The following is a 25393-nucleotide window of genomic DNA, read 5'->3' on the forward strand; positions in this document are numbered from 1 at the left end:
CAGGCTCCAGACTCCGAGCTGTTTGCACAGAGCCCAATGCAGGGCTCGAACTCACAAATGGTTAGATCATGATCTGAACTGAAGTCAGATGCTTAACCAACTGAGCCACCCAGGTGCCTGAAATTAATTTTTAATTGAGAGAGATGCACTATTGAATGAATCTGTTTAGCAGAGCAATGTAATGCCCTTTTATCAAACAGTAATCTTAGTTGGAAGCAATCTGTTATATGATATCCAGTATAACTTCAAATTCAGAGGTGGGAAAGAGATAGTTGTGTTTTGTTATGTTCCTCATTTGTCCGGAAATGGAAATCTTCGCAGTGTTGCAGCATAGATCACTTTAAAACATGACAGGATTTGCAAATCTAAAACGTTTTCCGTCTCTCTTTCTAACTAGTGTGGTGAGATCTACATCGACACAATAAAACTTGATTTGGGATAAAAAATCATTTCAAAAACTCTGTTAATGGAAGCTGCCTTCCATTCTCTAATAGGCTGTGACAACACTGCTCGTGATAATTAAGTTCATTGTGTTCAGCATAAGATTGAGTAGGAAATACAGAGAAGTGTGTTGGTTTAAATACTTTTGAACAAAACCCAGTATATCTAAACAAAGGCAGTAAATACCAAGAAGCTATAAATATTTTTGAATGTTTTAACATCAATTCTGTCATGATTTTTTTAAACACTGGAAACTAATGGCTATGTGAAACCATTCTTAGTTTGCCTTAAATCATTGAAGTTATATAAGTCTGATGCTCTTTTTCCTGTCCCTTTGATGTTTAACGAGTGTTGCATGATTATGAAACACAAATGATAAAATGAGATAAACATCTGCATGAAACACAAATCTTATTCTTGCCAGAACAAGCATGGCTGTTTTATCTTTAGGATGACTTTCTTTGAGATTAATCTAAAGTGAACAAAAGGAACTACATTTTATGAAAATGCTAAAAAAAAATCCTAAGTAGTTCCATGTGCCTTATTTAAAAGTTCAGCTTTGCTTGAATAATAATATCCCTTAAAAGATCCCATGGCATAGGCAAGCCAGAGGTTGGTTTAGCCATTCTTTTAAAAGGAAGAAGCTGGACTGGGGCCGTTCGAGTCACCTGGCGGGGAAGTGGACTGAGCAGTAGAATCTCAGAACTCCTGGGCCAGGGTCTTTCCGTAGAACCATTTATCTCTCCTTTAGTCCAGGACATAAGCAGAATGGTCATTAATAACCATGTTCAGTTCATACAGAAGATTTTCTTCATGTCAAAAGTTGGCATTTGACAATGTAGATGAAGTATAACTCTTACGGTCCTGATTTCCTTAAAAGTCATAAAGCTCAGCAATGTTTTTTATCCATGAACATCTCTGGATTTCTAGAATGTGTAGTTCAGTTGTAATTGCGTACTTGAAAGTGTCTGTGTGCATGTTTTAATCAAGAAATAAACTGAAAGGTTTCTTTTAAAGTACTGAGCAGTGATAAATGCAATGTAATATAAGATGCTTTAGTTTGTTGTAATGATGATGCTGTGCTCAGGGTTACTCCTAAATATACAAACAGAGATATTTTTCTTCTAGAATTTTTGAATTAAGACTTGAAGGTATTCATGCTATGTTCTTTTTAGTATTAATACTTCCTTTTAACTGGGATATTCTCATGTATCCCCTGAGTAAAACACTCTTAATTAGGTCCTTGGAATGTATCTTCAGTTACGATAACTTGGTAACCTGGTCACTTTCTTCTGGTAAGGCAAGAGATATTTTCAGATTTCAACTATTTTTCATTTGGTTCTAGGAATCCTATTTCTACTGAAAAATAAAAACAAAACCATTTATGCTTTAAAAATGCAAAACCAAAACAAGCCAGCAAAACCTCTTTTCTGTAGTAGACGAATTGGTTTATATACCTGTAGATCCGTTATATACATGTGGTGTGCGTGTAAAGGCTTTACAAACGGAAATATTATTCATAAAGTCAGTAACATGTCTTCACTTACATCTAAGGAGAAAATACCTTGCATCTGAAGTTTAATTGAAAAAAATTCAAAATGCTGTGTGCTACAACGAAGTGGAAATCTGTGCATTATTTGCTTAATGTCTGAGTATACTTTTTCCAGGACGATTCTCAAAGACTATTAAATGAGATGACCAAGCTTTGGGCTAATAGCTTCAAGAAATGGTTTATTGCTCCTGGTTTCATAGTGTAATGGTGAATGTTCAGAAACATGCTTGCTTTTGATTGTTGGCGCAATCTTTTTCTCTTTGACCTGTGCTTTCTCTGTGACTCCTCGTTCGGCTGCTCTTCCAGGCCTAGAGGCAGAGCTTTGGCTGGCTAGTTACTACCTTCAGATGGCAAAGTATTCTTCTGAAAAGCAGGGAAATTTGCCCCTCTCCCTCCGGTCCTCCTAATAACCTCAGGCTAAATCTTCTAAAGTCAGACTAAAGTATGGCTGGTCAGTGAAATCTTAGCTTTTGTCTACCTCTAACATTTGAAGAAGGAAGTACGTGCAATATAATCACTGGATGAAAACTCATTTTGGCTAAATCCTGTTTCTCCCGCTGCTCCTCTAACCTGCTGCAACCAGAAGGGCTGACCTTTGGAGTCTTCTGAATGGTGGGGTCTCTTGCAAATGGCTGGGTGTCTGATGGGCCGACTTGAGCACTAGCTGAAATGTATTCAGTGACCATGAAATGGGAAACTGTCGTTTTCCTTTTGCTTCTCTTCTCGTGGAGAACTGCCTGAAACTAGATGCATTAAAAAAAAAAACAAAACACCAAACACCACCAAACCAGAGTCCATGGGGCTGTGTCTTTCAATTGCTCTGCCAGGGACAGAGGATGAGGCGGAAACGGAAGTGCCTTTGCAGTGGCTTGCTCTGGAAACGGTGAAATGGCATGGCAGATGGCCTCCCTCTTGGATACACTAACATTGGTCCTCCTTCTGCCCCTTCCTGCATCTGAACGATTCTTGGAGCAGCAGTCCCACCAAGAGAGACTCAGCCAGGGAGACGTCAGGGCTTGCTGCTTTAATTCACCTTTGCACCATCAGCAAATCAGGGGCCTGTTTTTCTCTAGCGTTTGGAAGTCCCAAAAGTTATCTTCCTTACTCAGGTTCTGTGTCAGCCTTCACCACTCTCTCTAGATTTTCACAACGAGTGTATAGAAAGAGTATAAGCACATAGACTCTTTCTTGAGATCTATACCAAGATGAAGAGATCTTGATGAGTTTTAAATTTTACCTAATTTTGCAAGATAGTTTTTTAAAAGACAGTTTTATTTATGGTTCTCTCTTGGCTTTAGAGGTCCTCTGTACCGAAAACCTAAATTATCAGTGGGAAGGAAGTTCTCTCTCCTGCTGAAAGTCCTGATTTATCTAAGTATACATTTATGTCCAAGGAGGATTGCTTATTATTTATGCTCCATTCCATCCTTGGTTTAAACATTTTCCCCTAATCCTTGCAAATGAAGGTGACACTTGCTTTGATATAGTGGTGGTGTGAACAGATATCCATCAGATTCTGAATTGGAGCCACCTACATGAATCCCACGGTTACCTTGAAATGACTAAATGGCTAGTATTTTATTTGGTTTTCTGCTAGTACTTTATAAATGGAGAGCTCTTCATAACCAAAGACCACTCTCTCCCTAATGTGGGATTTAATGGAATGCAGAACTGTATGTCACCTTCAGTATATCCACAAGCAGTCTCCTTAGCCCAAGAGAAACCCGCATGACTAGATTCTCTTAAATTATATTCTTGCTTGCAGCCTCATGATGGGTTTAGGAAGCTTCTCTCTATAGAGTTCCATGAATCATTTCTCCTACCAACTTTTTCTCACTTAAGGAGCCTTAGTCTTTTTAACTAAGGCTCTGCTGACCCAAGATGGCAAAGTGTGAGCTTTATTATCTGACCCAGAGGGACAGACGACTTCTGAGTCCAGACATCTCTATCCGCCAGTACAGGAGAGTAGTTATGGCTCACCTCTTACTCCGGCTAAGAGACCTAAGAGGAAGGTTACCCCTAAGAGGAGACAGGAAAGACCAGTTGCTCCTCCAAAGAAAAGAAGAAGAAAATTACATAGGATGGATCATTATGCTGCGGAAACTCGTCAGGACAAAGTAAGTTTATCTATTGTTCCAAAGCTTTGTGGCGGGTAGGTCTGAGTTGAAGGTTTTCTTTAGTGCCTTGCTTTGAAAATCAGATGAATATGTTTCAGAAAAACTCTGGTTTTGTCATTCTTGGCTTTGAGTCCAGAAGAATCTGGCACTTCAGAGGTTAACACTAACGTGAAGACCTCCTGAACTTTCAGCAAGATGGGAAAAAAGAACCTTCCACTTTCTTTAGAATCAGTTGCCCTAAACCTAGTATTAACATTTAGGCTTGAACGAATGTTAGGAAGGCTGTTGGTTTTGCTTGCACTTATTCATGGACTTGGTTACAATGGTTTGTAGCCTTGGTTCTTGAGACAATCTAGCAAGGCAGCGAGGGGATTCCTCAAAGACCATATAAATTCGAACTCAATAGAAAATTGGCTCAGATTAATGGTGCATACCTTCAGAGTCCAGAAAAGGTCTTAGGTTATAGACAAGGGAATAGCTGAGGTGGAAAGCAAGAGAAAACAATGGGTAGTTGGAACTGTGTGTATTTTCTTATAGAGACATGAATAACGTCGACTCTTTTCAGTACATTCAGAAGAGGTTAGAAGTTGTCACTTCTCTCGAAACCTTCAGGTACCTCTGAGGCACTCTCTTGCTTATGACCATCTGAAATCGTCACTGAGAAGCAGGTCCTGGATTTCACCTGAGTTGTCTGGTGAAAATAAGGCACTGCCAAGCATTGACATATTAATGCTTTTGGTATGTTTTTGTTGAGGCAAAGGTCTTAGAAGAAAGCATGGTTTTCCCCAAAGCAAATACCATTTAGTTCCACACGTGGTAGCCCTTCAGGTGATGCTGGCGCATATCATTCTGAGACTTTTCACTTGTGACTTACTCCTTGGGACAGAATTTGAAATACTGACTCCTGCCATGAAGGAAAACAAGTTTACGGCTGATTTTACTGAGGATGTGATTTGAGGAAAGGTCTTGAGTCATCTGAGAAGACACTAATGGAGGATAATATTATATGTCTGAAATAAAAAATGACATGCAGACCCTTCTGTTCTTACCAGTCATCTTGGGTGTATGTGTGTGGTTGCAGCTAAGTTGTAAAATTCACCTGAAGTACAGCCAAGTGTTTGTCGATGAGGTGTTTCTTGGAAATCTTTCCATCGCATAGAGATGACAGTGAGAGGGAAGTCTCTAGTGTGTGGGAGAATTCATGCTGTTAGAATCTTCCACTGGAGGCAAGAAAATGAGAGATGGATTATATATCTTAAGATTTGTAAATCTTCAGACAACTGAGTTTTTGTGTTTCCTTAAGCTGAATAAGAATTCTAGAACAAGCTCAGTGGTTCACTTCTTCTGAAGTTAAGACTCTTGTAGATTCTCATTCACTCAAAATCAGCTTGAAAGGGACTAAACTGAGAAGCAATAGCTTGTTTCTTAGAAGAGATTCTTCTAGTAACCTTGTTTCTTGGAAGAGATTCTATTACGGGATCTATTATTCTCAGACATTGACAGTTAAGTTCTTGGAGACATTAGATGGAGTCCATTGTATTAATGATGTTCTAATTTAGCATCAAATGGAAGGGTACCATTTTACCTCAGAACTGTTTTTGATTCACTTAGCCTCCATCGTCTTGCCATGGTTCAAAACCTGATGTGATTTCACCTAGCAAAAAGAGGCTTAAACTATCCATCTGACTTTCTGCTTACTCTCGAAATTCTTGGATTTAAATAACATTGTTACATTTTAGAAAGGCCAGTTTATCTCTAAAAAAAAAAAAAAGAATTTACCTTCATCTTTCTGATATTTTTGTATCACAGAATCTTAAAAGGGATTGAATGAGGGGAGATTTTACGTTCCTGAAATAATACAAATAAAAGTGATCAGAACAGATTTCCATTAAGAGCAGCAGACAGATCTCCCTAGACCAAGCTCTGCCTCTGGGCCTGAAGTTTTCTTTCCAGAATGTTCTAGGGGTAGAAGATCTATGAGAAACTAAAAGGAAAAAAAAAAACCCCAAAAACCTGCCGGGCCTGATTTGCTCTTTTTTTCCAGATGACGAATCCTCTGAGGGAAATTGACAAAACAGTGGGGCAATTAATGGATGGACTGAAACAGCTGAAGCTGCATCGCTGTGTCAATGTCATCTTTGTTGGAGACCATGGTAAACCTTTGTTTCTTCTTCGCTAATAGGACAACTACATAGATCATGTTTCTGATGGAGAACGCTTGCCCTCAGAGTCCCAGATTGTATTCTTCACCTTCTGCCCTCTTTCTTTAGGGTAGGAAAGAAGTCAGGCCATGACTCAAAAGTGTGAGATGACATGAGATGACCCTGGATCATTCTGACCCAAACCAGGGACTTCCTGTGTCATCCTTTTCTTTGCAGGAAAGAAAGTCTTTCCACAAAAATCTGTCTCTTGCCAAAGTGTGGCAGACAATTTTCTTGTGGTATTAATAGCTTCCTCTCTGTGACATATCAGGTGATACTACTTATCTCTGCTAGCCACATCCCCAAAAAGAGCCTACAGAGTTTATGTGGCTAAAAAAAATTAATCTAAATATGATACGGAGGAGGAGACATAGGATTCTTGTCAAAGAAGAGGTATATAAGTACAACGATTTCCCTGTATTCACTGAGAGAATTCAAAACCAAAACCACAGGACCTTGCTTCAGTACAGAAACTGTTAAAGAGAGGAAGAAGCAGAGTTTTTCTAAATCACTGTATAAAGTAAAAGAATTCATAACCACTTTGTTGAACATCATAAACATTAGATATTATGGAGCTGCAGGGAGTTCCTCAGAGGGCGTTCTTATTCACAGCTGTGTACCCTGAGTTCTATCTAGAGAGTGCCTCCTGCATTCCAGAACTATCAAATTGAAAGAATGACCCTGGAATGTGGGCCTGCTCCCTTCTAGGAAAGGGCTTCAGAGAAAAAAAATTGGTAGACTCTTTGGTAGTTGTGTTAAGAATGGCAGGCAAGGGTCCCTAGTCAAAGGTCTGCTTTGGGCCTGTAGTTTTCTTTCCAGAATGTCCTAGAAAATCTAGGAGAAGTTAAAAAAAGAAGTTGGGGGACTTGCTTGCTCTTTGGCAGGGGCTAAATATGACCCTCTGCAAAATCATGCTCCATAAGATTGACTTGGGAGAGAGCTACAGATAAGACAGAGATTCTGGAGCCTGTGACACAGCTGATTCAATTTAAGTTGCCCAGAGGTGTCAAGAGCATTTGGTCACAGGCTGGAGCCTCATGTCTAAGAAGTGGATGGGTGCCAGCGAGTCACATGCTGGAGCATTGCAAAGGTCTTAGTTTAAAACCTTGTCTTACCAGGTGCAGGCTTCTGAGATGAGTAGATTGCTTTAGTTTTGGGAAGCCTTTGCGTCTCTTTCTTAAAAGGTAGTATGGTCTAGTATTTCAGAGCCTGGGCTTTGGAGTAAGAAGTAATTTCAGTGGAGTTCAAATTGCACTGTGCCACTAAGGAGCCACCTCGTCATATGCGGCCTCCTCATCTGCAGAATGAAAACACTAATACTACCTACACAGAGTTAGTCCAGAGGGTGAGAGTGATGACGCTTGAGAAGCTCTTCACATATGGTCTTTGAAAGCAAGAGAGATGGTTCACCGCTACGATGGCAAAACTGACTTCCTAGACGTGTAACAAATGGAAGATTCTTCCAGTCTTCCACCAATATGTGTTTTGAGACTTGCTTTTTCTGAGTTAACAGTGTACTAAAACAGTAGCTGTTCATTGTTTTTTCTTTATGATGGTTTCAATGTTAAAAGACAAGCTGTATAAACTTTGTGTTATGTTGGGATATGTTTTTGTCTTTCTTCATTCCCATTTGAATTGCAAAAGAGATGAGATGTCTTGATCTGGGATCCCAGAAGGTGATAATTTGGAGTTTATCAGGTCTGCGCCACTCTGGGTTGTATTTCTTTATTCCAAAACCTTACGATGTCCTTTACAGAATCACTTATTTTCCCCCTCTTAGAGAATATCTATATATTGGATTGTGCAAAGCAGTATATTAAATCTTCATCGTTCTGTGTCATCTCATAAATTCCAAAATGACCATAAATGTGTCTCCCAGTCCCCATAGTCTATTATTGTGACATTTGAGTTTATGTTGTTTTTTTATTCATCTATTTTTAATATTGATTAAGAATTTTTTTTTTTTTGATGGGGGAAGAAAACCAGTCTTGGGTAGGGCAGGAATATTTGTCGGTTAAAAAAATTCCCTACCTACACGCTTTTTGTGTTTGAGTTGCTAGCTTTCAGTTTTGACTGATTACATTGTTTACAACTTGTTTTCAGCAATATTTTGTTTTTCAGTTTGGGTGGTCATTGGGGCTGACATTTTTTTCTCATCTCTTGTTGCCAGTATTGTTTTGTCAGTAACGTCCAAGGCCACCAGTGGAGACAGGCTGAGGACTGGTGATTATGCACTCAAGTCAGGAGATACATTAGAGAGAATTGGAAAATGACATTTTGTAAAAGAGACACAGAACTATGTATTCCAGTTATTTACACCACCCCCAGCTGGGAAGAGTTTGAAGCAATCTAGGATTTTTTTTTTTAGAGTAGATCTTTTCCATAATGACTGTGTAAATAGCTTTTTAAAAAGAAGATCGTAGTCACTTCCTCTGTCTTGCTGTTCCTGCTGAACGACTTAAAATGATCATTGAGATGATGCATTTTCCACCTTCTGGCAGTGCAAGATGATGTGACTATATCAGAATCTGGTGAAGTGATTATAGAAAGGAGCATTAAAAAATGTAAAGTCAAGTTAAGAAATCTCAAAAGAGGGGGATCCTCACAGTAAGTTGTTAGAAATGAATTAGGGACATGCCTGGGTGTTATTTTTAGTGTCTGTGTTAGGATATTAAGTTTACAATCACCTGAAAATATGTTCTTTGCCCCCTACAGGAATGGAAGATGTCACCTGTGACAGAACGGAGTTCCTGAGCAATTACCTGACTAACGTGGATGACATTACGTTAGTGCCTGGAACTCTAGGAAGAATTCGGTCCAAATTTAGCAATAATGCTAAATGTAAGTTGCTTCTCAAAATGCTAAGTTGTTAGAATGGTAATAGAGTAGAGTAGGTGCAGCCTCGTTCTCTGAAGCTGAAATTCTTGCGTAAAAATCCTCACTTTGCTACTTCTTAGCTGGGCGACCTTGAATAAGTTATGTAAAAACTCGAACCCTCAACTTTTTCATCTGAAAAATGGGATGTTAACAACAGCTACTGGATCGAGCTGTTGTGGAAATGAATCTATGTGTATCACTCAGAGAGGGTCCTGGCACATGACAGCATTATGTAAATATTTGCTCTGGTTTTCTTTATGTGGAAAATACACTTAATTTGAGACATGCGCATAACCATAAACTTCTGTTTACAGCAGAGGAACATTTCAACAAGAGGTTCAAGCTTACTCTTTAGCTGAGGCAGGGGAGTCTGTGACAGGTTTGTCAGAACCACACTCAGACCCTGAATGTCCCTAGGAGCCCAGTTAAAGGGGACTCTTCAGCTTTATGAAAGTGACCAACACAACCCTGGGGTCCTGCCCTTGGGAAGTGGCAGCCATTTTGAAAGATTAGAAATAAACAGGAACCGTCTTATCGCTTATGTTGTACACACTCAGGTTATGATATGCCACTGACAAGAACATTTATCGATAGAATAGGATGTCTTAGGTGGTGCCTCCCTAGCCCCTGAGAAGTCCACAGTTTTATTGGAGACATGCTGCATTTGGGGGAAAAAATCCTTTAGAGGTTTCAACCTTGGGAATAAGAAACCATCTGCGAAAGTGTAAAGCTTTGGAAAATTAAGTTTTTCCCAAACTGCGTTCCTGAGTCAACACAAATGGGAACAGTTCCAAGGTCAGCTCCAGGCAACGTTGTAAAATAAACAAATCCTCTGTGTTTCTGCCGTCTCTCTTCCATGCCCTTTCTGTCCTCCGGATCCTCCCTTCTCCTCTGCTCACTTGAGACAGGAAGGCCCTGGCCAGGGACAGGACACGGGTCACTGTGGTATCTCTTGAATCGGTGCTTACATTTTAGGGCTTGTGCAAGAAAGGTTTTGTCTATATTGAAAGGTCTTTTCAGTAAATGAATGGTAAATGGAATGACGAGGTTGTTTTAGGGGAAAAGGAAAACCTTGGGGCCAATGAAGTAATAAGTACCAATAATGAAATATTTCATACTTTACAAACGCTTTCCTATATGTGATTTCATCCTGTGAGAGTCAGTAGAGTGGATGGTTAGCAGCACAGACAGGGTGGCAGGATGTCTAGGTTCAAATCCCTGCTTGGCCAGGTGGTCACTTTATGATCTTGGGCAAACTAGTTACATGCTCTGTGCCTCAGTTTCCTCATCTATTAAAAAAGGATTGTTGGAAAGATTGATGAGAGATTATCTACATATCCCCTTGGTCAGTGTTTAGCACATAGTCAAAGTTGTATAAATGTGAGCTATGATGATGGTGTCTTGGCCATGTCACTATTTCAGCTAGATGTGTAGACAGTCTTCTTCAATCCTTCTAATAACCCTGTGGGACGGGTGTTATTATCCCCTTTTGCAAACAGTAGAAATCAAGGCTCAGAGAGAGGTGAAGTTTCTGGTGAGAAACAAGAGAGCTAGGACGTGGCGGAGCTGGGATGTGAGCCCACATTCACCAGTTCTTAAGCACCGCCATGTGCTGGGTGACCACTTCCGCTCATGCAAAGCAGGAGCTGCCAGCGTGAGAGGCCTGAGAACTTGAGAACTCGAAGTTGGTGTCTTAAGCGTGGACTCAGGCAGTTGTTATTTTCCAGTAGTTCTCTGGGATTTATCTGAGCACAAGATTGCCCCGTGCTGTTTATTTTTCTTCATCATCAAAGAACGTGACTTAGCCTGTTTGGTCCCTTTGAGGATTGTGGTTTATGAGTCCACAGAGTATAGAAGTTCAGAGGATGGCCCGCTCATTCAGATTGCCAGGGTCCCAGTGTAAAAGCACCCCTCTTCTAAATGCCCTTTGGCTTGGTGAGGATTCTGTTAGCACCTACCTCCCAGAGTAGCTGTGACCAGAGAGAAAGTGCCTGCACAGTTCTCACAGAGACTGCACATGATAGGGACACAATTTGGGTTCATATTGTTGCTACCATTATTACTTTCTTGCTTTCCATTAAAAAATGCAACTAAAATTAAACCCCAATTTAGGTAGGATGGAGTCCACATTTTAGCTTTGGATTTCATAGCTTTAGAATTAAGATTCTGAAAACTGTCTCTGAAGTATGTGTACTTACACTGCAAGACAAGCTTACTTTTACATTTTTTCCTTCTTTTTTTTAAAATTTTACTCATTTATTTTGAGAGAGAGAGAGAGAGAGAGCGAGAGCAGGGGAGGAGCAGAGAGAGAGGGAGAGAGAGAGAATCTCAAGCAGGCTCCGCACTGTCAGTGCAGAGCCTGACGTGGGGGTCAAACTCATGAACCATGAGATCATGACCTGAACCAAAACCAAGAGTCAGCCACTTAACGGACTGAACCGTCCAGGCACCCCAGTGATGCATTTTCAAAAAATAACAACAAGTATTTATTTATTTATATTAGCGAATGCTTACTGAATGCCTACCATGAACCAGGCCCCGTGGATACAGCCAGAAATGACATAGACATGACCTACTCCACTGATACTTAAATTTCAGGGAGGGCTGGGGCACCTGGGTGGCTCAGTTGGTTAAGCGTCCAACTTCAGCTCAGGTCATGATCTCGCAGTTTGTGAGTTCAGACCCCACATCGGGCTCTGTGCTGACAGCTCAGAGCCTGGAGCCTGCTTCAGATTCTGTGTCTCCCTCTCTCTCTCCCCTCCCCAACTCATGCTGCCCCCCCCCCCCCCCGCCAAATAAGTAAACATTCAAAATTTTTAAAAAAAATTTCAGGGAGGGCTGCTTCATGAGCGTTGGTATCTCTTCCGTATGCTGCTTTCCTTTTCTGCTGATTCTGTAATGACACACTAAGGCAAATTTTTTGAAAACAAAACAAAATCCAACCAACCTACAATCTGCTCTTTCTCTCCACACCCCCCAAAAGGGGACCTTCAGATAATGTAATCCTGTCCACAGTTTAAACACAGTCATCATTTACATAGTTTTGCTTTTAGCTAGCTCAGGGTACTGACTAAAATACCTTTTGTTTGCTGGTTAGTAAAAATAAAGGAGGTGCATCCCTGTGTGTGACTGTGGCTGGAGAGGGCAGCTACCTAATTAGACCCATGATGTTACTGGGGAAACAAAACTCCATTTAGAAAAAAAAATAACTCAATGGAGTAGAAGATTCATCTTAAAATGGATGATAGCTTGTTTCAAAGACCTGCAGATAAATAGGAAGTGCCACTAAAAGCCCCAAGTGCCCGATTTAGTTCCTGATGGCAAATTGCAAATAAACTGAAGCCAAGATCCAGAGGGACCACTGGGGAAACTTCAAGAAGATGTTTACCTAGCATTATCTTTGTGCTCTGGAAGGAGGGATTCCCTTGCAGAAGAGGAGAACCAGACCTTGCCAGGAAATGTGCCATAGAGGTATTTCCACGTACATAGCTGCGTTCCACTTACCAAAATATTAAATACTCACACACAACTTTACACATATTTTCAATAGAGCCTAATGTGATAGCTCTTCTGGGAGGGGGGAAAAAAAGAGAAATAATTGAGTCCTTTGCTGTAAAAATTATTTCTCTCAGTGATTATTGTCATCTTTTTTTGAAATTGCTCTCCTTCTCTCTTTGAACAGATGACCCTAAAGCCATTATTGCTAATCTCACGGTAAGTATGGCAGGTCACCCGGTCTCTGCCCTTGGAGCGGCTTCCACACACTCACCTCCTAGGTTCATCTACCCTGTGGGGCGGGAGGAACATTTTCCTTACTGCCCGGCAGTCCCATATATTTGTTTCTCTAAGAGTTTTCAAAACTTCAAAACTGGACAGCTGCAGACTCCCTAATGGTCTTGGCAATGACACAAACTGAGAATATTTGATCTTTCCATTAGAACTGAATAGTATTCATTCATGAGTAAACAAATCCTTACTCTCTCTGAAGCAGATCTGCCCATCACCCTGTTCCATCACCCTCCCCACCATGCAGGATGTAATCACACAGGCCTGAGTGCTCATCTCCTCCCTTCCCACCCTGCCTCCCATCCTTGACTCCAAGTAGTTGGAAAAGGCTTTAGTGTTGGAGTTGCTGTTAGTGATAGTCTCACAAGTCAGGAATGTATCTTAAAAATTCCTAACTACCCTCTGATAACCTTCCATGTCATCTACCAAGTTATCAAATCCCCTTTGAACCTATTTGTTTTTAGCTTGTATTATTTGATAGGGGATAACAGATTCCATTTATTCACTAACTAGCCCTTTGTTTGGCTTACAACCTCCTTCAACTTTCTAGAGAGAGAGTATGTACGACTTTTTCTAGAAAACACTCCATGTAAAAGTCCAATTTCCATTTATATTTCAGTGTAAAAAACCAGATCAGCACTTTAAGCCTTACATGAAACAGCACCTTCCTAAACGCTTACACTATGCCAACAACAGAAGAATTGAGGACATCCATTTATTGGTGGACCGCAGATGGCATGTCGCAAGGTAACTTGGGGATTGGCTGTCCCAGTTTTTGATCTTCATAACCACCTCTTTGGCAACTGGAATGCTACAAGGTCCTTAGCCATGAAAAAAAGAAATCTCAGTTGGAAATCCCACCATTTCCAAATACTTTTTATGCTAGATAAACAATTAGCGCTGAGCCAACACATCTCTATTTTCTGGATCTCAGCCTCTTGGTGTCTCTTTGAAGTCTCTCAGTGCATCTCTGTGTGGTCTCTCTCTCTCTTTCTCTCTCTTTCCACTTTTTAAATTTACATTCTAACCTCTATCCTTATTGCTTGAGTAGGTCAAAAGTATGCCTGGGACATGGACTTAACCACAACTGGACTGATTTGGTCTCATTTGACAAGACTTACCCTGTAGCAACATTTGTGGAGGAGTTTAGAAGATGTTGTTGCCTTAAATATTTTAAATGTTTACCTTCTTTTGAGCTACAAAAGACTCTCCAATATTTAAGACACTGTTTCTTGCTCTTGAATCTGATGTAGAATGTGTCTGGAAATTCTGAGCACTTCCAAAGAATTAATCATTAAAAGGGTATCCATTTTCACACAGACCTGGCAGAAGCCCTTTTCCGCTCACTCTTGCTCTGACTTGCTCCTCAAGAAAAGTTTTGGGAGTTGGTCTGTAGTGATAATTGAGCAACTACTATATGTACTCTAGTTGGGTAATGAGTTTACAAGGGAGAGAAGATGATGATAAGATTGTGGTCCTCTAGAAACTTCTATCAGTGTATCAGTTTGAACCACCTTTTGGGACACATGTGACACATACATAAATATCCTACTGTAATTGTCAAGGGTCTACATAGAGTTAAATATTTAGGATTATGAAGAGAGATGTATGAAGACCAGAAATTATTGAAACCATTTAGAACAGACATAGGGGGTCTTCATGAAGTAGTTACCAAGATATGAACACAATGGGTTTCTCTGTGTTCTTTTATGGATGGCGTAGCTTGGAAGAGAGAGCAAATTTGGTGCAGTTGATAGGTTGATACGCAGAAAAGCTGGTAGTTGAGTAGAAGTGAGAGATGATGACAGTTGACCAAGTTAGTGGAGACCAAAGCCAGGCATTTTACTAATCAGTAAATCTTCTTTTTTTTTAAAGTTTATTTATTTATTTGAGAGAGACAAAGACAGAGTGTGAGTGGGGGAGGGGCAGAGAGAGAAGGAGAGAGAGAGAATCCCAAGCAAACTCTATGCTGCCAGCACAGAGCCTGACGCGGGGATGGAACTCACGAAACCATGAGATCATGACCTGAGCAGAAACCAAGAGTTGGACACTTAACCAACTGAGCCACCCGGACACCCCAATAATCAGTAAACCTTTTTAATTTAACTTTGCACTGTTGAGTTGTCATATGCACATATCTCATCACCCCAAGCTGAAAGTACTTTTCCTAGGAGTGGGGACCCAAATGTTCAATTTGTTTTCCACCAGGCATGTCAGTGCAGTGCAATAGAGTCTGTAGGCACTTACAAGGATCCATAGAAATGGGACCCACGGGAGTATTTATATTACTAAACATGGAAGTATTTTGGAAACGTGCTGCATGACATTTAAGCAAAAGACATCTCCCTGTCATAACAAGAAAGGTCAAGTGGTTTTGATGCCTAGAGAGCAATGTTTTCACTTTCTTATTTGTAAATAGTGATGTTGTCTATGGGAGCCTGGGCTTTTGTTAAATATGTCACTAATACATGTTAAATTTGCCACTCAGCTATACCCTCTAATTGTATTATATTGATAGGTAAATTTGTATGTAAACACTTTTATAAAATACATCTCCATTCATTGATTAAATAACACATATTTTAAAAGTACCTATTATGTGCTTGGCTTTGAGCCTAGTGATAGGGATATAGAAGTGAACCAGACAAACATGGTCCCAGGGTGGAGAATCTTACCCTTGTGGAGCTAGGGAAGCACATTGGCAGACAGAACATTACCTGTGACTAATGCTTTGCTCAGCACAAGCAAGGTACAGGACAGTAGCTGCCTTGTCTTCAGAGGCCCCCATTTGTCCTGTGCCAATTGTCAACATAAAGGCACCTGGGGAAAATGAATAGCATCATCTTTTCATCACTACAAGAACGATGCAATTAAAATAGAGATGAATATGCTTGTAAAATCCACTTCTTGGAGATTTTGTGTGTGTCAAAATTGGCTTCTTAGGAGTGATTTCATGAGAAATCCTGACTAATCCTACGATTGTTTCGATGTAGGAAACCTTTGGATGTGTATAAGAAACCATCAGGAAAATGTTTTTTCCAGGGAGACCATGGATTTGATAACAAAGTTAACAGCATGCAGGTATGACCACAGAACTGTGAATTGAGAATGGATTTTAGTGATTCTCAGAAGAGCTAGAGAATACTGGCATGAGAGAAGTTGAACAGTATTCATAAATGGAAAAAGGGCTGCTACTAGATACCAGCAACGTCTAATTGTTTTTGTTTCCTTTCTCTTGGAAGACTGTTTTTGTAGGTTATGGCCCGACATTTAAGTACAAGACTAAAGTGCCTCCATTTGAAAACATTGAGCTTTACAATGTTATGTGTGGTAAGTCACCTATTTAATCAAAGCCAACGAAGCAATCTGAGTTATCGTATGAACTTCAGCGAGGTCAGAGAAAGAACCGAGGTATCTGTTTTCTAGGACCACTTCACCTCCCTGCAAAACATTGGTGTAACTTGCCCACTGGTTCGAAGGACAGAATATCATCCCCTTCTAAGGCTTCTTTGTCTTCCTTTAACAGTTGACTAATGGGGAGTTTTCCTAGTGTTGTTCTTGGCAGCCTCTGGCTGATCTAACATCACGTGACAGTTTGACACCACTGGTCAGAGACCTGGTGAAGCAAGGAGAGTTCCTCACAGAGCTTTCTCCCACCTCCATCTCTGGTGTTGCAGCCCGGTTAAAATGGTGCCAGCTTGCATCCTGGCCAGCTATTTATGCGCTCCTAATTATTTTTCTTCCTTGAGCTTCTAGTCGCTGAATGAGGACAACTTTTCCTATTTAGTAAGGGAGTGCCGGTCTGGTGGTTAGAGGGGGAGTCTGAAAGTCGGGTCTCCTGGGTTCTTTTCCCATCTTGGCTGCTAGCTCTCCCCTGTCCTGCCTCTCAGCTTAGGCAAGTCACTGTGTGCCTGCTTGGCAACTATTCCCTTGCTATGAAATCAGCCTGTTCATTTCAGAGCAGCCTTTCAAGGCACAGGGCCAAACCCTCCTCTTCTCCCCATACTTCTGTGGAGTGCATTAGAGGGCAGGCTAGGGGTTATTTATTGATTATAAGTCTCATTTCAAAAGGTGGGATAAAAAATCTCAGAGATGCAGGAGGGCATTGACACTGACTCTGGTAGTCCCTATAGCTGTCACAGACATAAGCAATAGCTGGTCAAGGCCCTGTTCATTCACTCTTTCTTTTTGGGAATGCCTCTCTCTATGGGCAGGCAACGAACATGGCTATTTCAGAAAGCTGTGGCAAGACATGTTCAGGCTAGAACGGTTCAGGAGCTAAGAAAGGGGGGCTTACAAACTAATTTTGGCTTTATTCAGTTCTGCTTTGTGTTCAGAGTTTTCAGACCCTTGGAAGATGCATGGTTTTGACTCTCACTATCGCTCCTCAAAAAATATTTATCAAGCACCTGACTCCATTTCTCTACTCACCAGATCTCCTGGGCTTGAAGCCAGCTCCAAATAATGGGACCCATGGAAGTTTGAATCATCTCCTGCGTACGAATACCTTCAGGCCAACCATGCCAGAGGAAGTTACCAGACCTAACTATCCTGGGATTATGTACCTTCAGTCTGATTTTGACCTGGGCTGTAACTGTGATGATAAGGTAGAGCCAAAGGTAGAAATAATCTTTATGTTTATTATCATGGAGGAGCTTGTTGGGTATAGAGCAGTGCTGTCCAATAGAATTTTCTGTGAAAATGTAAATGGTCTACATCTGTGCTGGCCACTGACCAGATATGGTTTCTTGAGCACTTGGAACTAAATTTTAAGTCTTGTTCAATTGCTTGAAGTTGAAAGAGCCATATATGGCTTGTGGCTACCATATTGGGCAGCATAGATATAGAGAACAAAGGGCAAAAAACTAGAATTCATGCTGCTATTCTGCAGCGTTATAATTCCTAACCAAAGGCTTTCCTTTTTTTTCAACGTGGATCGTGTGTCTGTCTGTCATGGTCCCAATAGGAAACAGATGGCCTATGCACAAAAGGTTTTTAAAGAGAGTTTAAAGGGTTTGGGTAAATCATGTTTAATGAGAGGACTATTTACATGGGCTGGGCAGGGTAGAGGCAAGGCAGTGAGGGACAGTGAGGCACCCTGGCGCTAGAGGGTGCCGGTCCTAGACCTGAGCAATAAAGGGACAAGAACATGGAGACAGAGCTGTATGGGGAGGAATTCCTGGATCTGGTAGATGGGTGTAGTGAGTACACTGCAACCTGGGAAGAGAAACCTGGGGGAGTAGATACCCATTGTTGTCTCTCAGGAGCTGGAGGCAAGCTTGCTCTTTGGAAGAGTCCTTAGAGGTCAGTCTCCCAGGGTGCAGAGCAGGGGAGGGTAGAGCATGGGGGGTAGAGGGGAGGGTGGTGGTGCAAGTAGAATCCGCCCAGTACATTGTGTTTGAAGAGTTTTTGAATATCAAACTGTAAGTGTTCAGCAATAATTGACTTATTGAATTTTATATTGATCAAAGTCCTTTATGGTTACCAATCACTGCTCGGACAGCAAGAAATAATCAGTGTTACCACACTGAGTTGATGTGATTCCAACACAAAGCAAAACAATCTGCTGTGTTTGCATGTGTGGTTTTATTATGGGTAAATGTGTGAACCTTCTAGTAGACCTTGGAAAAATGGAACATAGCTCTCCGCCTGCCTGCCCTATCCCCTTCTACTATTTGCTACCTTCCAGGATTCCTGGGGGCCTGGGAGCCACAGGATGAGAAAAGCTCACCACTGGAGGAATTCAGCTTGCTCTTCTCCCCCTGACCCCTTTTACTTCTTCTTCCTACTTTGGCTCCTGAGGAGAATGAACAAAGCTAATTACCATCCACTACTATCCGTCAGGTCGTTCTGAGACCTCAGCTGGAGGTGTTGTGTTACCAAAGTCAATAGGAAGTGGCCTTTGAGGTGGATTCCAAACATAACCCTACAGTAATCTTTTAGTTGTATCTTGCTTTCTGAATTACCTTTCTTCTGGAAAACAAGAAATATTTTGGATTTGTTATCTTAAACCATTTGAGAGGAATTCTGGATTGTCTTTATTTTGTCTATGGGTTTCTCCAAAAGACTGCATTCCTTTTCTTAAAAAAAAAGTCCAGACATACTGCAAAGGTATACAGATTAATAAAATAAATGCCACAATACACACATCATGAGAAAGAAGATGTTATAAATTCAGTGGTGGAAGCTCCATGTATACACTCCCTGCCAGTCCTGCTTCGTTCCTACCCCAAAGGTAATTAGTAACCTGAAGATAGTACACATAATTGCCAGGCAGGTAATTTTTATTCCATGCATATGTGTCTCTTAAATAATATATTAATTAATCTTTGATATAATTCCCTAAAATAACTTATGGTATAGTTTTGCATATTGTACATTTGTATGCGAACGCTGTTATACTATATGTATTCTGCAGTTATTTTGTTCATTAATACATGAGTTTTAGCTCGTTCATTTTTTACCACTAATAGTTAATACTTCATTGTGTAAACACACCATAATGATTTTTTTCCTTTTCCTATTTGAGAGCATTTGGTAATTTCCAGTTGTTAGCATCTCCGAACAATGCCGCAGTAGACATTATTGCCAGTCTTCTCGTACACATATGCTAGTGTCCCTAGGGTATATAATGACAGATAGAATTGCTGAGCCATTACTTTCCAACCTTGGAAAAGTGACTTCATAAATCAGTTTGGGAATCACTTTAGTGTACCTAGGATTAATCTGAAATATTGAAGCACTATTCTAATTAATTTACCTGTATAGGTACCCAAATCATTATTCTCACCAATTTGGGAGCCTGGTTCCATGACTGTCCACAGTTTGAGGGAAAGGAAACAGAGTCATGGAAAGATTAAAGAAGGTGCTCGTGGCCACAGATCCACTGGGAGGTGAAGCCTGGAATGTCAGTTTGAGATAAAACAGTAATTCCTCTACAGGGCTTATGATACTGATGGAATTTAGGGTCCTGTTTTGAATTTAGCAAGATACTAAGTAGAGAGAAGCATGCAGGAAAGACAGGACATTTCTGATTTGCTTTTTTTTCTCCTTTCCTTTTCTGGTTTTCACACATGAAGAACAAATTGGATGAACTCAACAAACGCCTTCATATAAAAGGGTCCACAGAAGGTGAGGAGTTGATGGGAAAAACAATCAGATAAGTTTTGTTTTTCAGTTTTCAAAAATTGAAGAGACCTCTTATTTACTTCACAGTGTAAGCACAATATTTTTGAAAATTAAAATTGGAGTTGCAACGTGATTTTAATATCCATCTGGCCAAGGGTATTGGTTTATTCTATGTACAGAAGATGCCAGCTTTAAATAGCTGGAAAAATTCCACTAGCTTTTTTGTTTCTCAATAGCTTTTAGGCTCCTGGAAAACAGACATACCATTGTGTATCTGTTGGGTCATAAGTGAAGGTGCCGTTGGGGACTTCTCTGAAGGGACTGGAAGTCACAGTATAAATAATAGCAGCTGGTACTTATGCTGAAGCTTATGTACCTGGAGAAGCAAGGAATGTGTTGTGGTCAGGAGAGATATGCAGAATGAACTGTATCAGAACTCCCTCTTTATATGAGGATCATCTTGAGCCCTCTAACTAATTCTCCTTTTGTTTGTATATTGTACATAAAATGCAGTGTACAATGATAACATGCGTGTATTAGTCAACTTTTGCAAGATTGTGACTAAAGAAGAGAGTCTCAGTGGTTTGTACCAAGAAAGCTGCATTTCTTGTTCACATTTCGGTATACTGACTCCAGGCCAAGTGTGGCTCTGGGAACTCTTTATTCTGGAATCCAAGCTGCAGGAACAGCCCCTAGCTGGGGCATGCCCTTCTCATGGCAGAGGGAAGAGACGAATGGCAGAACACGCAGTGGGTCTCAAGGCTTCTTCTTTCTATTATTATTATTATTTTTTTTATCTGAGAGAGAGAAAGAGAGTGTGAATGGGGGAGAGGGGCAGAGGGAGAGAGAGACTCTTAAGCAGGCTCCATGCTTAGTGCAGAACCCGACATGGGGCTCAATCCCACGATCATGACCCAAGCCGAAATCAAGAGTCGGAAGCTCAACTGACTGAGCCACCCGGGCGCCCCTCAATGCTTCTGCTTTTATGAGGCATTTGTCATTACCATTCACAGTTGGCTGGTGAAACCAGAGCACATGAAACCAACGGAGGAGGGAAGTATTCTTTCCACAGGGATGCCGTCCTGCAAGACACATGCCAATGGGTGGTAGTATATACTCCTTTACGAAAGGGCAGTAAATAATAAGGAACAATGGTGCCATCTACCTCACAAACTCTTCCTTCTGGTTTTGAAATTCCAGAAAATAAGAAGAAAATAGAAGGGGAGGGAAAGGCTCCAAGGTAGGTTACTGCAGTAGATGGGATAGCAAACAGCAAATGAATGATGAAAAATATGTTAAAAAGCAGATAGAACTCAACACAACAGCTCCAAGTCAGGCAGCAAATGCACGTTGTCAATCCTTCTGAGAGCATTGTTTGAGCTATTAGCTTACATAGGGTCCTGTTTATCATATGTGTTATTTTCAATCTGGTTAAGTAAAGAACAAGGAAACCAGTGGATTTTATTTACTTGACTTATTTTCCCTTAAACAATTTTTAAAAAAATGTTTATTCATTTTTGAGAGGTGGAGAGAGAAAGAGGGCAAGCAGGGGACGGGCAGAGAGAGAGAGGGGGGACACAGAATCAGAAGCAGGCCCCAAGCTCTGAGCTGTCAGCACAGAGCCTGATGTGGGGCTCGAACCCACGAACTGTGAGATCATGACTTGAGCCGAAGTCGGATGCTTAACTGACTGAGCCACCAAGGCGCCCCTGACTTATTTTCCCTTTTGATAAAGATCTTCATCTTCCTCCTTTTTGCCTTTTTGTCTCACCACCCTCCCTTTTCTCTCTTTGAGCAAAGAACACACAGACTCTTGGGCATGTAGTTGGATAAACAGCTTTGAAAAATAGGACTTAGTAGAAGGTATACAAATCCTCCACAAACTCTAGAAGTGATTTGAAATGTTTGACATCTAGCTGCTGGTGAACTACAGGGTCATTATAATTAGAAAAACTGGAATGTTTACAGGGTAAATGGGTGCAGAGTCTCATGATTTGAGTTTTTCAAATATTCAATCACCAAGTCAGAGAAATAGTAGTAAGATGTTTCTCTTATGGAAGGCACCAATAAGGGGTGCCTCGGTGGCTCAGTCAGTTGAGCATCCGACTTTGGCTCAGATCATGATCTCATGGTTCATGGGTTCAAGCCCCACATCAGGCTCTGCACAGCTCAGAGCCTGGAACCTGCTTCGGATTCTGTGTCTCCCTCTCCCTCTGCCCCTCCCTGGCTTGTTCTCTCATTCTCTCTCTCTCTCTCTCTCTCTCTCTCTCTTTTTTTTTTTTTTTTCAACGTTTATTTATTTTTGGGACAGAGAGAGACAGAGCATGAACGGGGGAGGGGCAGAGAGAGAGGGAGACACAGAATCCGAAACAGGCTCCAGGCTCTGAGCCGTCAGCCCAGAGCCCGACGCGGGGCTCGAACTCACGGACCATGAGATCATGACCTGGCTGAAGTCGGACGCTTAACCGACTGCGCCACCCAGGCGCCCCTCTCTCTCTCTCTTAAAAATAAATAAGCTAAAAAAAAAAAGAGAGACACCAGTAAAATAGTTAGTTATAATAACTTTTAATGGACTCATATTTATGCTGGTTCAGGATCTGGCTGTTCATGATACTGAGGCATTTCCATTTTGAGAAAAAAAATCATGCATTTAACTTGTTGGTGACAGTGTGCTCATGTGACAAAATCAGTCTCACAACTCAGCATAAAGAGTACTCTCAAACATCTGAGCATGAAAATAAGCATCTTCTAGGTGAATCACTGACTTTCAGGATTGAAGGAGCCCCCTGCCCCAAGCAATACTCAGAGGTGAACAGAAGTGTCTTGTTTCAAGATGATTTTACATCACTGAAGCTTAAACTTGATATGCTTTCATGGAAATGGACCTTCACAGGTGTTTGTTGAGCGCCCACCCTGGGCTGGGAACTGATTTCTCTGAGACATCATTTGGTTTTGTCAGCCGTGTCACTGATAGTTTCCTGCATGTGACATCACAATGGTGGCATAAAATGTTAGGGGAGGATCACGGTAGCGTATCTCTTTGGTTTGCTCATGACCTAGTGGGACAGTCTTTAATGATATAAGGGAGACTTTAGAACTATTGCATGGAATAAAAATAATTATGTACCATTGACTTATTATGTGCAAAGCATTTCCTTGTTTGGATTTTGGGATATGTATAAGCCTCAGTATTCTCTCCCCCTGTCCTTTTGTAACTCTGTCTCTTGGTCTTTGTCTCCTTAAGGGTCATAACTTAGTCATTTATTAAGCCGCAAAGTGACATTTTCTTGGTCAGAGTTATCTCAGGTCTTTATGGTGTTTCCTGGGTCATAAATCTCATCTCCCACTTGAAATATCGGATGTCTGCTCCACCAGAGTAAAACTTCATGAATTCGAGTCATTGTGTAAGTGCATGTGCATGTTATGTTCAGAGTATTACTTCTCCCTTCTGAATATCTTTGAATATATATTGAGACTTCTATACATAAATATAGAAGTTTTGTATTTTGTAAACCTAAAATTCTACACAAATGTAAAGTTGGATTATTTTTATTCCTAGTTCTTTTTAAACACACCTGTGGGTGGGGCGCCTGGGTGGCGCAGTCGGTTAAGCGTCCGACTTCAGCCAGGTCACGATCTCGCGGTCCGTGAGTTCGAGCCCCGCGTCGGGCTCCGGGCTGATGGCTCGGAGCCTGGAGCCTGTTTCCGATTCTGTGTCTCCCTCTCTCTCTGCCCCTCCCCCGTTCATGCTCTGTCTCTCTCTGTCCCAAAAATAAATAAACGTTGAAAAAAAAAATTAAAAAAAAAATAAATAAACACACCTGTGGGTAGCTAATTTTTTTTTTTTTAATTTTTTTTTTCAATGTTTATTTATTTTTGGGACAGAGAGAGACAGAGCATGAACGGGGGAGGGGCAGAGAGAGAGGGAGACACAGAATCGGAAACAGGCTCCAGGCTCCGAGCCATCAGCCCGGAGCCCGACGCGGGGCTCGAACTCACGGACCGCGAGATCGTGACCTGGCTGAAGTCGGACGCTTAACCGACTGCGCCACCCAGGCGCCCCTAATTTTTTTAAGAAACCACGTGTTGTACATATTCCACTTGTAATATTCATGTGTGGCTATTTTGATGTTAAATGCTGCAAACCCTCTCATACTTAACACACATGTACAAGTTGTACGTTATGGTAGTGAAACAGCCCAGGGGATACTTGAGGCATATTAAATTAATCTTAGGCAATCTTTTGCTCTAAATATTTAAACTGTTACAGGATCAAGTCTTTCACTAAAATAAAGAGGAAAAACAGCAATCTAAACTGCTTGCTAAAGCCTTAATGTTTCTAGATTTGTGGGGAATTCTGGATTTTAGTTGCATGACTGTGGTTTCCAAATCACATGTACATAATGTCTTAGCAAACTTACTGTGCAATGAAAGCTGATTTCTTTGAACCATTGAGTCAATAGATGAATGAATGAGCAAAATGAAAAATTTTAAATCTCTCATAGCAAGCAATTTGGGCATCATAATCAGGTATAATTTTCACTTTAAGAATAATTATACTATTTATTTTCGCCTTAGTCTTTATTCTATTTACATTTATATAAAAATGGTTTATATTTTCTTAGATTCATATTCATTATCACCTTTGTGAAAGAAGTAATTAAAAATCATTTTAACACTGTATACATTGGACTCTTTATCACACACACAGTAAGAAGTTAGTTTGGATGGATAAATGACTGAAACACTCATAATTCTTATTAACCTTAAAGCATAAAGAGACTAGGCTAGACAGGCAATCTTTGTAGCTCTTTCCAATTCTGAGATATTTCTAATTTTTGTTATTTCTGGAGATGTTAGCCGTGCTAGAGAAAGTAGGAGATATACTTGTGCTTCTCTGTGTGTGTATCCTTGTGTGTGTGTGTGTGTGTGTGTGTGTGTGTGTGTGTGTGTGTTGGGGAAGATTTGGAAGAAATCAATACATAGTATAATTCTTTACAATTGACACTGAATTTGAATAACCTTTGCCTACCAGTGTTCCTTGCTGCTACTGAGGTAGAGCATATGTTCTTTACAAAATCACTACAACCACAGCCACTTTGGGTCAAGACTAAGCTGGGAACTTTACACTTTTGCCTCTAAACAATGCAACATCCCAGTGAGATGTGAAGCTTTGGGAGGTTAAGTTATGGAATCACAGAGCTATCAAAAGCTGAGATGAGATTTCATTCCAGGTCTGTGTGATACAACAGCCCTGTGCTTTTCTCTATAAATGCTTCTTATTCCAAGGG

The 25393-nt window shown here is 40.8% G+C and overlaps 1 protein-coding gene across 6 annotated transcripts in view; it reads left to right on the top strand.

Moving 5' to 3' along the window:
• The window catches only part of ENPP2 (ectonucleotide pyrophosphatase/phosphodiesterase 2), a 111718-nt gene that overhangs the window by 65834 nt on the left and 20491 nt on the right, over nt 1–25393 (top strand). For 3 of the 6 annotated variants that reach the window (XM_030303997.1, XM_030303999.2, XM_030303996.1), the window contains exons 12-19: nt 6155–6263; nt 9027–9152; nt 12871–12902; nt 13594–13721; nt 15968–16055; nt 16217–16304; nt 17409–17593; nt 20054–20105. In XM_030303997.1, coding sequence (XP_030159857.1) covers nt 6155–6263; nt 9027–9152; nt 12871–12902; nt 13594–13721; nt 15968–16055; nt 16217–16304; nt 17409–17593; nt 20054–20105 — 808 coding nt within the window. Of the gene's footprint in view, nt 1–3954; nt 4111–6154; nt 6264–9026; nt 9153–12870; nt 12903–13593; nt 13722–15967; nt 16056–16216; nt 16305–17408; nt 17594–20053; nt 20106–25393 lie in introns of all 6 variants that reach the window. The other 3 variants (XM_030303998.1, XM_030304001.1, XM_030304002.1) reach the window with 2 other exon arrangements.

The sequence above is a fragment of the Lynx canadensis genome, chromosome F2 (genome assembly GCF_007474595.2).
Source record: "Lynx canadensis isolate LIC74 chromosome F2, mLynCan4.pri.v2, whole genome shotgun sequence".
NCBI classification, from domain to species: Eukaryota; Metazoa; Chordata; class Mammalia; order Carnivora; family Felidae; genus Lynx; species Lynx canadensis.